This window comes from Manis javanica, chromosome 11, assembly GCF_040802235.1.
Source record: "Manis javanica isolate MJ-LG chromosome 11, MJ_LKY, whole genome shotgun sequence".
NCBI classification, from domain to species: Eukaryota; Metazoa; Chordata; class Mammalia; order Pholidota; family Manidae; genus Manis; species Manis javanica.
This window is the reverse complement of record NC_133166.1, coordinates 3,378,167-3,392,974: the sequence shown is the minus strand read 5'-3', so window position 1 is coordinate 3,392,974 and position 14,808 is coordinate 3,378,167. Positions and strand designations below refer to the sequence as shown.

At 36.1% G+C, this 14,808-nt stretch overlaps 1 protein-coding gene across 1 annotated transcript; it reads left to right on the top strand.

Annotated features, from left to right (window-relative positions):
- Positions 1-10,528: 10,528 nt before the first annotated feature.
- LOC108398651 (olfactory receptor 5AS1-like) lies at positions 10,529-11,467 on the top strand. The gene has a single exon (XM_017662789.3). The coding sequence runs from the start codon at positions 10,529-10,531 to the stop codon at positions 11,465-11,467; it is 939 nt and encodes a 312-aa protein (XP_017518278.3).
- The last annotated feature ends 3,341 nt before the right edge of the window (positions 11,468-14,808 follow it).

Here is a 14,808-nt window from a genome sequence, read left to right as displayed (position 1 = left end):
TTTATTTGTTTAATTTCTCTGAGGATTAACCTCAAAAAAACTAATATTTTACTCCAATATGTTTATGTAAATTAAGAAGACATATGCCTGTAATAAGTTATAAATTAAGAACATGGGAAAAATAGATCTTTTATTTAGTCTTTGTGATGCTGAAATGCATGTGTAGATTTTTTTTTATATTTAGAAGAATGAAAACTATGTTATTTTTAAGTCACTGTAATGTCTATTGATTTCTCTTGAGATTCAATAAGAAATAACATGATTAGGAAACATTCTAGTGCTGAGCCCTATATTTTCCCCAATGCAAATGGTAGCAATTCACAAGGGATTCATTACACTAAAGGAAAAGCAGGAAGGAGTCTTCATATCTTTATTCATGAAATGAAAAAGAAATTTATGAATTTTCTCTCATTATAATCTTTGCTTATGATACTTATCCTTTCAGTAATAATCGCTATATATACTATGAATTTAAGCCAATAATTGCAAAATGAGACTCAATGGGCATTCACTTTGAACGGTTGATCTGTCTCAAAAGGTGGCAGCATCAGGCTGGAAATGTGTGTATTAAAAGTGATATGACAATGCTTTCAAAAACAGTAGACAAACACCTTCAATGGCACATCTTCTTTTGCAATTTAATGGTTAAAGTTTTATGATTTAGTTGCCTGAATTCTTGTTCCTAAAGATTCAGCATTGACAATGGCTTTTTTCTATCTTCCATTATATCAATAATGGTGCAAGGCAAGTTAGTAAACTGTACTCAGAGGCTCAAGCTTAATTGCTATTTCAATGTGTATTTAAGATTGAATTGATATCCCATAATCAAAGCTGTATACAAGTTTAGTGATATTCACTTTAAAGTCATATAAAAAACAATGATGTTCAGTGTTCTCAGTTCTAGGTAACAAGTCAATGGAGGGTGCAGCTAGCAGAGGGAAACAAAATAAAAAACAAAACACAATTTGTGAATGTATAAGGAATAGACTCATGTAAAGGAGTAAAATGACAAATTGTAAGAATTAATAGAAAGTTTGTCTGCATTGCTGAATTAGGATAAATGTGTACTGTGGCTTTAAATACAACCTTCCTGCTGCTGGGCTTACTGTGCCCTGTCTCTGCATCCTTCCTATGATAAAGGCAAGAGCCTCGTACTTTAATCAGGCTCAGGAGAGCTCCTCTTTTGTCACATATTCTTAAAACTCTATTTTTAATATGTCTCTTTTATAAACTTTTGAATACTATAAATGTGAGGTCATCCATTTTAAACTCTATATTGCTTGTGTTTTTTCAGTATTCTCTTTCTAACATTCCCCCATGTTCATATATATTCCTGAACTCTTTAATTCACTGTAGTATTTAATTTTGTTGTAGTATTGATTTTCCTTAATGTGTCATAATTAAATCACCCTTCACCTTTATCATGACCAGTGTTACTACGGATGTTACTTCCCCTGTCACTTGATGCACAGATACAAGACATTGTCTAGGAACATCCATAGATACAGCAATGATTGAATATAGGGTACATCCAATGATATATGTTTAACATATATTCAATTTCAAAATATAACAAAATGTTTTCTAAATTTCTTGTTCATATTTACACTCTCAACAACAGCACCCAATACCCCACGTCTCTCTTCACTAATATTTGTTATCGTTAGACATTTAACATTGTTTCACCAACATAGGTGGAGCGACAGATAATTAAATCCTTAGCATATCTGAAAGTATTTTTTGGCCTTTGTATTAAATATGGAATTTTTTTCTTTGAATGCAAACAACATATTTTCCCAAGTGTTTTTTTTTTTTAATGTATGTTCTTCATTTACCCTTAGTGACACTGTGTGATGCATTAAATTTTCATTTGTGTGTGGATCTATTTCTGGACTCTCTATTCTGATCATCAGTCTATATTAAACTTTCTTCATTGGTAGGCTTCCCATTGTATGATGGCAGTGATAGCTGCTAGATACTCTTCAGAAATGTCTAGGTCCTTGTGTTCTGGGTTATTCCACAAACATAACAGTTAGCTTGTCACTTGGAAAATACACTTTTGAAATTTTATTTGGAATGGTGCTGTATTTAATAACCAATTTTGTAAAACTTATATCTTTAAAATATTGAGTCATCTTCATTAACATGGTGTCACTGTTTATTCATATTTACTTAAAATCCTTAGTGTTGTTTTATAATTTCCTCATTAGTGTCTTGAGAATCTAGTGTCAGATCTATTTTCCTAAGGACCTAACATATTATATATGTTATCCTTTAAAAAATCCCTTCTAAATGTTTTCTGCAGTGATGAGGAAATGCAGTTATTGTTCAGATCAGACAGGAGTGTGGCAACCTTAGAGGAGAGAGGCGAGACACCCTTAAAGGGTTTAGGGCTTGTGTTGTTATAGAGGTTTATGAATATGGGTTGGTATAAGACGTGTATACAGGCGACTAATATTTGCCTTGACGTTTGTATTAAGAATAGGGTTGTCCAGGTGACTGTGTTGATTTGTATCTTGTCATTCTTTATCCATCAACATTGACGTGTATCATGCCAATGCAATGACATGTAGGTACATAGTTTTTTTTATGCTCCTGAGGTCTGTTTTGTGTCCTGAATACAATATTACTTAACTAAGTAATGTGACCAGAAGAAGGAAGAACAACATGTTAAAGGTTATCTTAAAGAATAAACTAGGCCTTTGTAGGAAGAAAAAACTTAATTCATAGTAGCGTGACAACCTGTCCCATGTCCCTGACTCTAACTCATATGGATAGGTTTATATTTAAAACTGAAAGCTAGGGAATAAAAAATACAAAAGAGTTCCCTTTCCAGGCATCTTGGCCAAACTCCATGTATCTGCCAAGCTAGGAGCTGTTCAAACCCCATACTTCGGGTTTTTATGGGAGCTTCATTGCATCAGCATGGTTAGAACATCCGCAGTTAGCATTTGCTTTCTCTTCCAGCCCCTCTCCTGTATCTCCTCTCCAGAGGTCTGACTAAAAGTTTGGTTCTCTAGTCACGGGCTTGGTTTCCTTGGCAACCAGCAACACCCTTAGGTGACCTGGCGGTGTGCCAAAGAGTACCTTATTAACATAACAGAAGACATCCTTATCTTTCCCACCACTTAAAAATTCCAAGGGTTTTAGAAGCTCTGTACTAGAAATTAAGACAAAGACCAAATACGCATTTCTTAATATAAGTCACAATTCCAAATTCTCCCTCAGTCAAAGCACACTTTTCTAAACATTGTGCTTCCTATCATATAAGAGATTATAATATAATGATTTATAAGAAATATGCATTTGGTTAATCAGATGACCAGAACACACTTCTCAGATATACTTGGTCTCCACCCACAGTTACTAAAAACACTTCAGAGTCATAAAGGTGAAATAGGTGTCCTGTTATTAAATGAAAGTGACCTTTGCCCCCACCCACGAGCTGGGGCTGCTTGTCAGAGGACCAGTCATGCCATTAGATGATTGAATCTTTCAGTCCCCCACCCCTGATCTCTGGGGGAGGGAGAGGGGGCTGGAGGTGGAATCAGTAACCAACGGAATGACTTAGTCAATCATGATTACGTAGTGAAGCCTTCTTAAAAACCCAAGAAAACAGCTTTTTTTCTTTCTCTTTTCAGAGAGCTTCCACACTTGGGGATCCAGAATGCTTCCATCAGCCACCAAGCCAGGCATCAAGCACCGTGAGAACAGATGCTCATCTGTTCAGAACCTTGTCCTATATACCTGTTTATCTGGCTTATTGAATCATATCCTTTATTATATCCTTTAATAAACGTGGTAAATAGGTTTCCCTGAGTTCTGTGAACTGTTCTAGTAGATTAAACTTGAGGAGGAGGTTGTTGGAACCCCCAATTTGTAGCCATTTGGTCAGAAGTCTGTGGCTTTCCTCTGGCCCTGAGGGGGGAAATCTTGTAGGACTGAACCATTAACCTGTGGAATCTGCTATTATCTCTGCATATGTAGTATCAGAATTGACAGTGGAATTGGTTCTGGGAACCCTATTCAAAGATCCAACATATTGCTAAACTGCTTTCAGTTCTAGAGACTACATCTTCTCTATGGGTGAGTCCACTTTTTGACCCAATCAGCAGATTTTTTAAAAAAGGCTGACAACTTTTTGTGCTTGCATAGCAGTAAAAGGCTCTTGAGATTGCAATGCAATCAATGCTATACCTCAGTCTTTCATATGCTGGTCCCAAAATTGAGATTGGCATATCAAGTTGTTACGTGTAGTACAGAAGCTGTTAGAGATTTTCAATAGATCAAATTATTGCCTCGGCAATTTACGTTTCTCATTTCAATGAGAAATAAGCATTATGTTGCTACTGGGTTCTAGTTGAGATGGAACATCTGACCATTGGACCATAGGTTATCATAAGTCCTAAATTTTCTATTATGAACGTAGAGTTGTAATATCTCATTGATGAAGTCAGGCAATGAAGAGCATTATTATTTCATGGCATTTGTAGATGTAGACCTGGGCCTGAGCAAATCCTGAAGGTCCAAGTAGTTTTTAGGAGACCCTCACTTACTTTTCCAACACCGTGTGTCACCAAGGGACCTCTCTATGAACAATTAACAGAAAAGTTAAAACAAAAAAAAACCAAAAAATGCAAAACAGCCTGAGTTTTGGCTGGCTCTACATGCTTTAGTGGTTATTATAACAAATGGATTGCTGCAAGTAATATACCTCAAACTAAAGAATTTCCAAAGACTATTAGAAAGTATAGAATTTATCCAATAAATAGAGATCCAGAAATAAACATTTGTATCTACACTACTTGGTAGATCTGTTTTGTTTGGCCAGGTGATCAGGAACTTGAAGGCATGCAATGGGTATTGAAGGGGAGCCTCAAGGAAGTTGCACGTGGATCGACTTCTTGGTATGCATGAATTCAATTGATAACACACATAAAAATATTCCTTCTCTACTTTGTACCTCTTGGCTCAACTGCATTACAGGCTTTAGCCTGCAGAAGGACAGTGTTTTAACTAAAGTACACAACAGCAATTACACTCAGGTGGAGAATGTCACGGCCTTTCAGCCCACATCTGAGGCTAAGGAGACAGATGCTGCTGCTTCTAGCTCCCTAGAAACTAAGGCTTGTACTTTGTGTTTGGCTAATCAGAAACTACTCTCAGCTCATCAAAAAATCCCATTCCTGACTTTTGAATCTTTTGAAAGTAAGCAAAATGAGAGATTATTTACAACATCTGGCAACACAAGTGGCGGGCGGTTGCCGTGTGTAAAGCAAACTCCTCCTACGCTAAGATCCCCGCTCTTGTCTTATTTCTGTGGTTCCTGCCAGTTTTGTGCACCAGGTCTCTGAGTTCCTTATAATTTCAGTGAGTTATCCAGTTTCAATAAGCAGCAAATTAATTTTCTGTTTCAAAGGACAAAGCTGTTTCACTGCTGTCTATGCCAGCATCACTGTTCACAAATACAATAGTGCCCTTAAAGTGAAGGATAATTCTTGCTTTTTAATAACACACAGACATTCCTTATAGAAAGGGATTTTTTTTCTAAATATACAAAAGGATCATTATCCTGTGAAATAAGAAAGTCTTCTAGTAGCAACAATACTGATTTTAATACTCCCACCAGATATAGGAAAGGAGTGAGTTATTTGCTGTAAGTGTGGCATTGGGTACCATTCTCCACCTCAGAAATGTCTGCCTTAAGAGTCTTAAGGTGTAGACTCTATACCATTGTTGATAAATTAGGAATGTTAAAAACTAGAACTGCATTCTAAAGCATTAAGGAATACTCCTGTCAATACTGCTATAATCACTAAGGAAAGCAAGCAGTCATTAAGTGAATACAATCTGCTGAAGCAAAGACTGAGTATTTGCATGTGTTATCCCAGTCCTCATGAGGAATTGATGTGGTGAGCAATTATTCACGATTTAAAAAATGATAAAAATAAGATTAAGTAAGTAGCTCAACATCTCACAGTTACGAAACAGCAAAACTAACTCTCAAATCCAAGTTGCCTGAGTCATTAGCTCTTACTCTTATATCTTTTCATTCAAGGCTTGTTTCCCTCTAGTCATGCAGATTATTAAAAAACAAATAGATATTAGGTTTCCAAGGCACTACACTTGTATTTTGTATTTTAGGATTCCCTCGTATAACTAAATGCTTTAAAGTGTCTTTAAGTATGTGATAAAAATCATAGAATTTGCAGGACAGATCATTCTTTTTTTATTATTTTATTTGCTGGTATAATTAAAGGATTTTTGTTGCTTTTTTTTTTAAATCAAAGTTCTCCCAGTGATGGAGACATATATTATGTCTTAATGAGCTACATTATAGTCAATTATGTTACTGTTCTTCATCTTTCTCATTTAAAATTAATGAAGCCACATTACTGGAAAGAAAATAATTGCTTATCCAAAGTCCTCCTGGGGTTGGGGATTGGTTATCTTGGTATACTGTCCCACGTGTTACAGACTAGAAGATAAATACACGTCCCTTATAGGACCCATTTGTAAAATCTGGAGAGAAGTCTTGACAACCTCTTATACAAAACAAATTCTACGATACAAAATTTTAAATGGTACTAAGGTAGGTGAGTGGTTCCCTAAAACATCAACAAAATGTCTGGTGTGAATGTAACAAAAACAATGTGGCCTTAGATAAAATGTATTTTCACTGACTCTCTGTGGAGTTTCTCTGTTTGTTGACTGTGTATATGTGTATATGTGGGTTGGGGGAGAAGGTTTGAGCTGATGGGGGCATAAATATGACCTTACCTCATCCATGGCACTTTCCAAAAAAAAAAAAAACTAACAAACAAACCTGTCTGATCCATTGTACTCCTTATTGCCATGAGTTGGGGGTGGTAGAGGAAACTGACTGCACTTGTTTTGGAATTTAGGGAAATCCAGTGGTCTAATGCATTGAGTAAGCTGAAGTAAGTAAATTAAACTGTATCGCTAAGCCAAACCTCAGTCTCTATGAGCGCATACAGATAGACACATACAGTATGACTGTTCTGTGCTTGTTCCTATAATTATCAGTTCAGGGAACTTATGACTTTTGAAATCAAGTATTAAATGTTTTAATAATTATAATGGCATCATTGCTAATAAGAAATGATAATGGATACATTTTTATGCATCTATAATACTATGAGCCCCAAAATGGTGCTATAAATAATCTAGTTGAATCCTGTGTTTAGTCTTATGGAATGCTATTATACTGAGAAATAAAATTTTTAAGATTTAGGCATATAGAAGTCCAACAACTTGTATAACATCAGATGCCGCATTTGAAGTTAAACTCAATTTTGCCTAACTCTAAATACTGTAGGTTTACCCACAGCAGGGCAATGTCATGTGAAAAGGAGAGAGAGCGAGTGTGGGCAGCTCCACTTTCCCTCTCCTCTGAGTTGTGCATTCATACTTTGAGTAGCAGATGAAAATCCACTCATGGATACCTCTTAGAAACAACAGCTTTGTCTGATAAACTTTTGCTGAGAATCGGTGAAACTGCACTTACTTGAGGAGCTTATTCTGACCTCCATTCAAAGTAGTGTGAAAGTAATCTTTCAAGAGAAGTGAAATTGTTCTGGGATTCTGTCCCTCATTCAACACTTGACTATAGAAACCCTCTAGACAGTGTTTCAGGTTTCTTGGGGATCCAAGGCAGAAAAGTCAGACTTTGACCTCATAACCTGTTTGTGTATACAAGATACATGCTCATTAAGTCATCAGGGACACACACGGCACCTGTTGGGTGATCTTGTGAACGTGACTTAGTCACCCCACTGAAAAACAAGGGTGTGGATTAGATCATTCCTGAGTTTCTTTACAGCACTAACATTTTCTATTTAAGGAATCTATCATAAAATTCTATAGCAGTAGAAAAGGTTTCAACATTTGAGGCACCATAGCATTTTGGTTAAGAAGTGAGAACTGGAATCTGTCTCAGGCAATTTAATTACATCTCTAGGCTTCGGTTTCACCATCTGTAAAGACAGAAATAATGTATCCATCTCATAAGATAATGGGATATAACAAAATGATGCATGTCAAGTGCTAAGAATACGTCCTGCCCACTCTGCATAATTGTAGCCATCATTGATTGCTTCCCTCATCCTGGCCACCATCAGGGTTACTAATGCATTTAACTAGGTTAACGTTATGGTGGAAGATACCAGGGCTCTAGTTCATAGATAACCCAAATAAAAACTGTTCAAGGAAAAGAAAAGTCACAGTTTGCCTTTAATAAGGTAGTTGTCCTGGTGATCATACCTCATTTTTGTTTGGTGAGAGTTTGTGTAGTTGATTCTTACATATCTGTTCATTTGTTATTTCCGGTGAGGAAATAAAACTTGTTTGATAAACTTGCCTGGTTTTAACAGTTGCTATGAATAATATTCAAACATAAAAGTCTGCTAAGCAATTATGAAGCTCTTAAATGTGCACACTCTTATTTGACTTACATAACAATTCTACATAATAAGTAGGGCAGGTCTTATTTTACAAAGATACAATCACATGAAAATGAAACGATTTGTAGCAGAACCATAATCAGATCTCCAGACACTTATATTTCTCCTTCTCTCATTGCTGTTGCCTCGTCTGTACCAGTGATACCAAACGAAGCCTAATATGCAAGCAAATGGAATGACCTGGAGGTCTCATTGTAGAGCATTGTTACTCTTTTAATCAAAAGACTGACAGTGATAGTGATATATCACCAGCTATAATCTTTGGAAACCAATGACACAAAATTTCCTAAATTTGATACACTTTTGGTATATATTGATTCTTTCATGTGACTTCTTTAGTTAGAAGTTTGACAAAAATTACTCAGATGAACTATATTTATGATTATTGAATTGATTCTTTAACCACTGAATCTGTGCAAACAAAGTTCAATATAGAGTGTATTACAAAGTAATGAACTGCTGTCTTTAACCACTTTAACTACTAAATTGCTTTTTAATACTACTTCAGAAAGTAAGAATAAAGAGAAGATTCAAGAGTGAGAATTTGAATGTTAGATAAAACTTAGAAATGACTTTTGCATAGCATAGCCACATACACTTTTTTTTGTTGTTTATTTGAAAAGTTCAGATTCCTTCACTATAGTTTCAGACATCCACCCTCCATCTTTTCTCAGTTAAGTTCTTTCTTTTTAAGGTTTGGTTTCCAAAGAAGACTGACCTCTCAGTGCATCTAGAAAAATGCAGGTCATTTTGTGGAGGGAGGGGAAGTTCTAAGGTTACCAGGCAAGGCAGAGAGAATAGATCTCCTTTTTAAATTTACCTTACTACTCACTACAGTGTTATGTAAGACACGCATCTTTAACTTCTTGCTGAATATTCCATCCCACTGTAATTCACTTTTTATTTGCCACAATCCTGTTTTTTTTCCCCTTGATTACTTCTCCTTATGGCTTTATAATATATATTTTCCCATAAAGCTCCAGTTTAGAAGTCCATTAATAAGTGCAAAAACACAGTTGTTATTCAAACACTTAATGTTTCTGAGACTTCACACCAGACACTGTCATACCTTAGAGAAGAGGAAGATATAAACCTAGGGAGAGAAAAAGTAATTACAGGGCATGTGTGAAAGATTTATGTACAATTCATTTGCATAGAACACACACACTCACACAAACACACAAAGGCTTTTCCTTGTAAAAGCATAGCTTATGTATTCATGATGCCAAAGATAAGATGCATTTTGAGATGACAATCTGGGTATTTCAAGCTCTTGAGTAAGCAATTCAAAAAACCAAAAGGGTCAATTAATTTGTTTTAATGAGTTCTATTTAATAAATAGTCATAATAGTATTTATTATGTACTAGTTATATTAATTCTTTATAAATATTGTCTTATGTATTCCTCTAATCATCAGAGTTGTTAAATAACATTATCAAGGTCACATAAACAGTAAGTAACAAAGCTAAGATTTGAACCCAGTCAGTCATCTCTTACGTAACTGCTGCGCTCTTAACTGTTATGTTTAACTACCTCCCAAGATCACAGATATTTTTCCATAGAATTATCTAGTTTACCTGTGGGCACTTTTTTCCTAGAATTTTTTCCACTTTACATGGAAGGATGTGTGAAAATAGGGTTGGAAAAATAGAGCTTTTCTTCCAAGGGTTTTGCCAATCCTCATAATTCTACCAAGGTCCTATAAACTCAGCCACATTCATCCCCTTTCAGCTTGAAAGGAACTAATATAATCTCTTAAGGGGCACAGCTCTTAAAGGACTACTGGATCCTAAAACACCACCTCTGAAAAACATTCTCTGGTATCAATGATGATTTCTAATTACCTCCTTTAAAGAATATTACAAGAATGAAAATGAACACATTTCCAAATATTCTTTAAGTAAAATATTAACTATGATTTTAATATTCTATTTGCCTCCTTTGAAGAGAAAATAAAGATAGTCTTCATTCATCAATCACCCACGTCAGTTCTCCTATTCTGATGCCATCTATTGTGAATGAGAAAAACTAGAAAACCAAGAAGATGTTGGAGAGCAATTATACGACACCAACTGAGTTCCTGCTTGTAGGATTCACAGATTATCTACCCCTCAGAATCACACTATTCTTGTTATTTCTCATAGTATATACATTAACTGTGGTGGGAAATATGGGTTTAATACTCCTGGTTAATATCAATTCAAGCCTTCAAACCCCCATGTATTTTTTTCTCAGCCATCTGTCTTTCTTAGACATCAGCTATTCTACAACAATAGCTCCTAAAATGCTGGAAAATTTCTTAGCATCCAGGAATAGCATCTCTCTCAGTGGCTGTGCACTACAAATGTTTTTCTTCGCCTGTTTTGCTGACGCTGAGTGCCTCATCCTGGCAGCAATGGCATATGACCGTTACGCAGCCATTTGTAAGCCCCTGCTCTATCCTATATGCATGTCTAGGAGAGTCTGTGTCTGCTTCATCATACTGGCGTACTTCAGTGGAATTATGACTTCGGTGGTCCATGTCTGCCTCACGTTCAGGCTGCCATTCTGTGGCTCCAATATTGTCAACCATTTTTTCTGTGATATCCCACCTCTCCTGACTTTATCATGTGCAGACACCCATATCAATGAGCTTCTGCTCTTTGCCTTGTGTGGTTTCATCCAGACCAGCACTTTCGTGCTCATATTTATCTCTTACTTCTGCATCTTCCTCACTGTTCTGAGCATCAAGTCCGCAGACGGCAGAGGCCAAACCTTCTCCACCTGTGCTTCCCACCTCACAGCAGTCACCTTGTTCTACGGAGCACTCCTGTTCACGTACCTCCGTCCCAGCACCAGCTATTCCCTAGACGCTGATAAGGTAGTTGCCATATTTTATACTGTTGTCTTTCCCATGTTTAATCCAATGATCTACAGCTTCAGAAACAAGGATGTAAAAAAAGCCCTCAAAAAGCTAGTGAAAACTGGACTTCCAAGTGAATGAGAACTTGAATCATTTAAGAATATTCCAGGTGTTCGTGCCTTCCAATCTCATCATCAGTATCTGCCATCAACACCTATGTGTCAACTCGTTTAAACATATTGCCATTTTCCAGAAATAAAGATAGCTTTTCATCCTCAATAGATTGAAATGCTTTCATTCTTTGTTGCAGAATGGTCTCCCCAAAATTATCTTACTTGGAAACAAGTGTGAATTAAAATAATAACAATAATCACTGTATAAACTGTCCCATTGGTGATCTCAAAATACTTTGAATTTAATTCATAATGCTTTTTATCAAAGGTATGTACTGACTTGTCTGTCAACCCCCCACATATTGAAAGCTCTTTGGCATAAGAGGATTTGTATCATGGTTAATTTTCCCATCACCTATATAATACTTAGTATATGGCATGTCTTTACTACATGTGTGCTTAATGGATGAATGGATTGATGGATAGAGGAGTGAGTAAATGTAGTTTTCTGCATTTGGGAAAATAAGTCTAGATTCTGCAGTTACAGACCATTTACCATCCGAGAAATTTGATATTACTGATGATGTCTGATGATTTCACTGGCTCCCAGGATAGTAGAAGGCACATGACAATAGTGTCTTTAATATCAGGAAAGAGTGAATGAGCACACACTGCTCATGTTTGGGCTGCACTGGTCACTGTAAGAGACCATAAACTCTTCCATTCGCAGCTGCGGCTACCGTGTGATAAGCAAACACATGTGTGAAGGTCATCAAGATTACAAACCACAGGCATTACTAACTATTTGCATGTATGTTATTGACATAACCTTTGAGGATCTATCTTCAGGAAGAGGTGAACCATTGTTCTGATAATTTTATTCTGTCAATTGACAAAACAAACCTATTGAAGTAGGAGCAATTCTCTGGGATCAATTCTTATGACTAAATTATCAGACATTTTCTGTGGTTGGTTTTGATCCCTTAGTTTCTGTTTCCTTTTGTTTTATCTTGACAAAATTGAAGGAATAAATTGTATACATGTGAATCTATAATACTGTGTATTTTGTTAGTAATTATGAAAATATAAAAGACTGGATTAATCGATAATGAATATAATCTTGTAAATGGGGACAATAAGATATTGCCCACCGAAATGGGTTGCTCTGAGGATTAAATGATGTAATACATGTAAAGCTTCTGGTATATGTAAATTTGAGTATTAAATGATTGAGCATGTTTAAATCTCCTAGAATATATGAAAAGATTTTAGTGCCTGTTGCAATGTAATGACATACAACTGTTCATTGTTTTATCTTATTATAAAACTATTTGATTTTAAGATAACAGTTAGGGTTTAATTCTCTGGAACAAATTAGGCAATTTTTATGTATCTGTGAAACAAACGCTCTGAGTTGTTGCCAGAAAACAAACAAAACAAAATACCTGAAATTAATACCCAACCTAGTAGTGACCTTCATCTTGCTTAAATATTTGCCCTATTATGAAGATTGGTTAGAGCATGGAATACAATGCGATTCATTGGTTCTTTTTTTTTAAGTAATTTCTAAAATTTGTGGATTATTTTGAGTTTTTGTTTTAATTTTAACATACTCTCTTTTGAAAAAAATTGACAAGAGAATCACAGAATGAGATTACTTCATCTCATCCATCCGTTCTGGTAATGGTGTAGGTTCCATAAAGAAGTATATCAGCTTCCTTAATAAGAACCTATTAAATCTAAGAAATACTTTTCATTTTCCAAGATAAGTTAGTAAAAAATAAGTAAACTACAATGCATTTATAAACTATAAAATTGTTAAGTTTATCTAGCCGAGAGTTTCTAAAAGCAGCCCTAGTGACATTTTGGACCAATGATACTTTTTTGGAGAGGCAGTGGGGAGACCTACCCTGTACATTTTAGGGTGTCTCTACTCACTAGATACCAGTAGCATTCTCCCTATTTATGGCAACTAACATGTGTCCAAACATTGTCAAACATTCCCTTGGGGGTAAAATTTTCCCTGGATGGATGAGCATTGGTAGATGAGGCAAATGAGTTTTACGGTAGGAGTTGAAAAATGCCAATTTCTCTAGTGACATTAGACAAAAAACTTGTACGATATTTAAATGATATTTTAGGATATAGTATTTGGGATGTTAAAAGATATCAGATTTAAAGGAAATTATCAAAACTTATTTTCATGAGAATATATCCATAAGTAACTTTTTTCTCAAAAGTGAATAAATATTTTCTGGAAACACAAGACAATGTTTGCCACGTTGATAGAGATTGGGAGGGAGTACTAACTGAGAGTCCATATCTTCCCTCCACCCCGTGCAAGCACTGTTATGTATAGTGCATATATTCCATAACTTATAACTGATAAATTGTTATTAGCTCTCATTAAGTATTCCTAGGCTCCATTGCCCTGTTACATACTTAGTCATCATTATTTACAAACAGCAGGTTTTTACCATAATACATCATTTTCCATATTTTAAGATGGTAAAAGCTTTATGTTTCTCAAAATCATTCTATTCAGTTAATGTGTTCTTGATCAAACTAAAGGCAAAGTACCTTTTGGCACCTTCCCATGTCACAGAGATGGAAGCAGTATCACGTGTATTGTCTTGTCCGCGTTCATCCCTCTTTGAGATAATGCACAATAATCTGGTAAATAAGTGCCACAATATGTGACCTGAGTTGCCACTTCAGCATTTGTGCTGAGTGCATACCGATCTTTAAAACTTAGTGGTTAAAAACAGCTACCATTCATTTTGCCAGGAATCTGCTGCGTGAGGAGGACTAGACTAGACTCCTGTGTGAGGAGGTCTCCCTGTTCCCCACCGCCAGGTGTCTCATTTATGATCACTTCAGCTAGAAGAGCAGGAGGTTGGCTGAGCATCTCTTTTTCAGGCAGTCTTACGGCATCTTCTCTTGGTCTTTTCAAGTGTTCTCTTCAACAAGCTTGTCTTCAGTGCTCCAAGAGTAAGTGTTCCCCAAGACCGGGGCAGATGCTGCTCGCTTCTCATAGCCTGGCCTTGGAAGTCTCACAACATCACTCCTGTTGTCTTCTACGGAAAAAGTAAGTCATTAAGGTGACCCCAGATGTAAGGGGATGTCAATGCATTTACACTCATCTTTAATCCATCACAGTGTTCTGTGATAACTGTTTTTCTTGAATTCACAACTCCATATATTTTTTGGAGGTGTGCAAGAAGGCAGTCAGCAAGGAATTAATTTTGGGCAAATTGTCCCTTAATTCTAATCCCTCTTTTCCTACGCAAAGTGGTAGCTTCCATGATTTGCACCTCTCCATGTCAGGGATCCATGCCATTTCAGCTAAAAGGGCTGTGAGTGTAACCC

Excerpts from the sequence above, each read along its gene's own strand:
- LOC108398651 (XM_017662789.3), top strand. The coding sequence starts at position 10,529 with ATGTTGGAGAGCAATTATACGACACCAACTGAGTTCCTGCTTGTAGGA.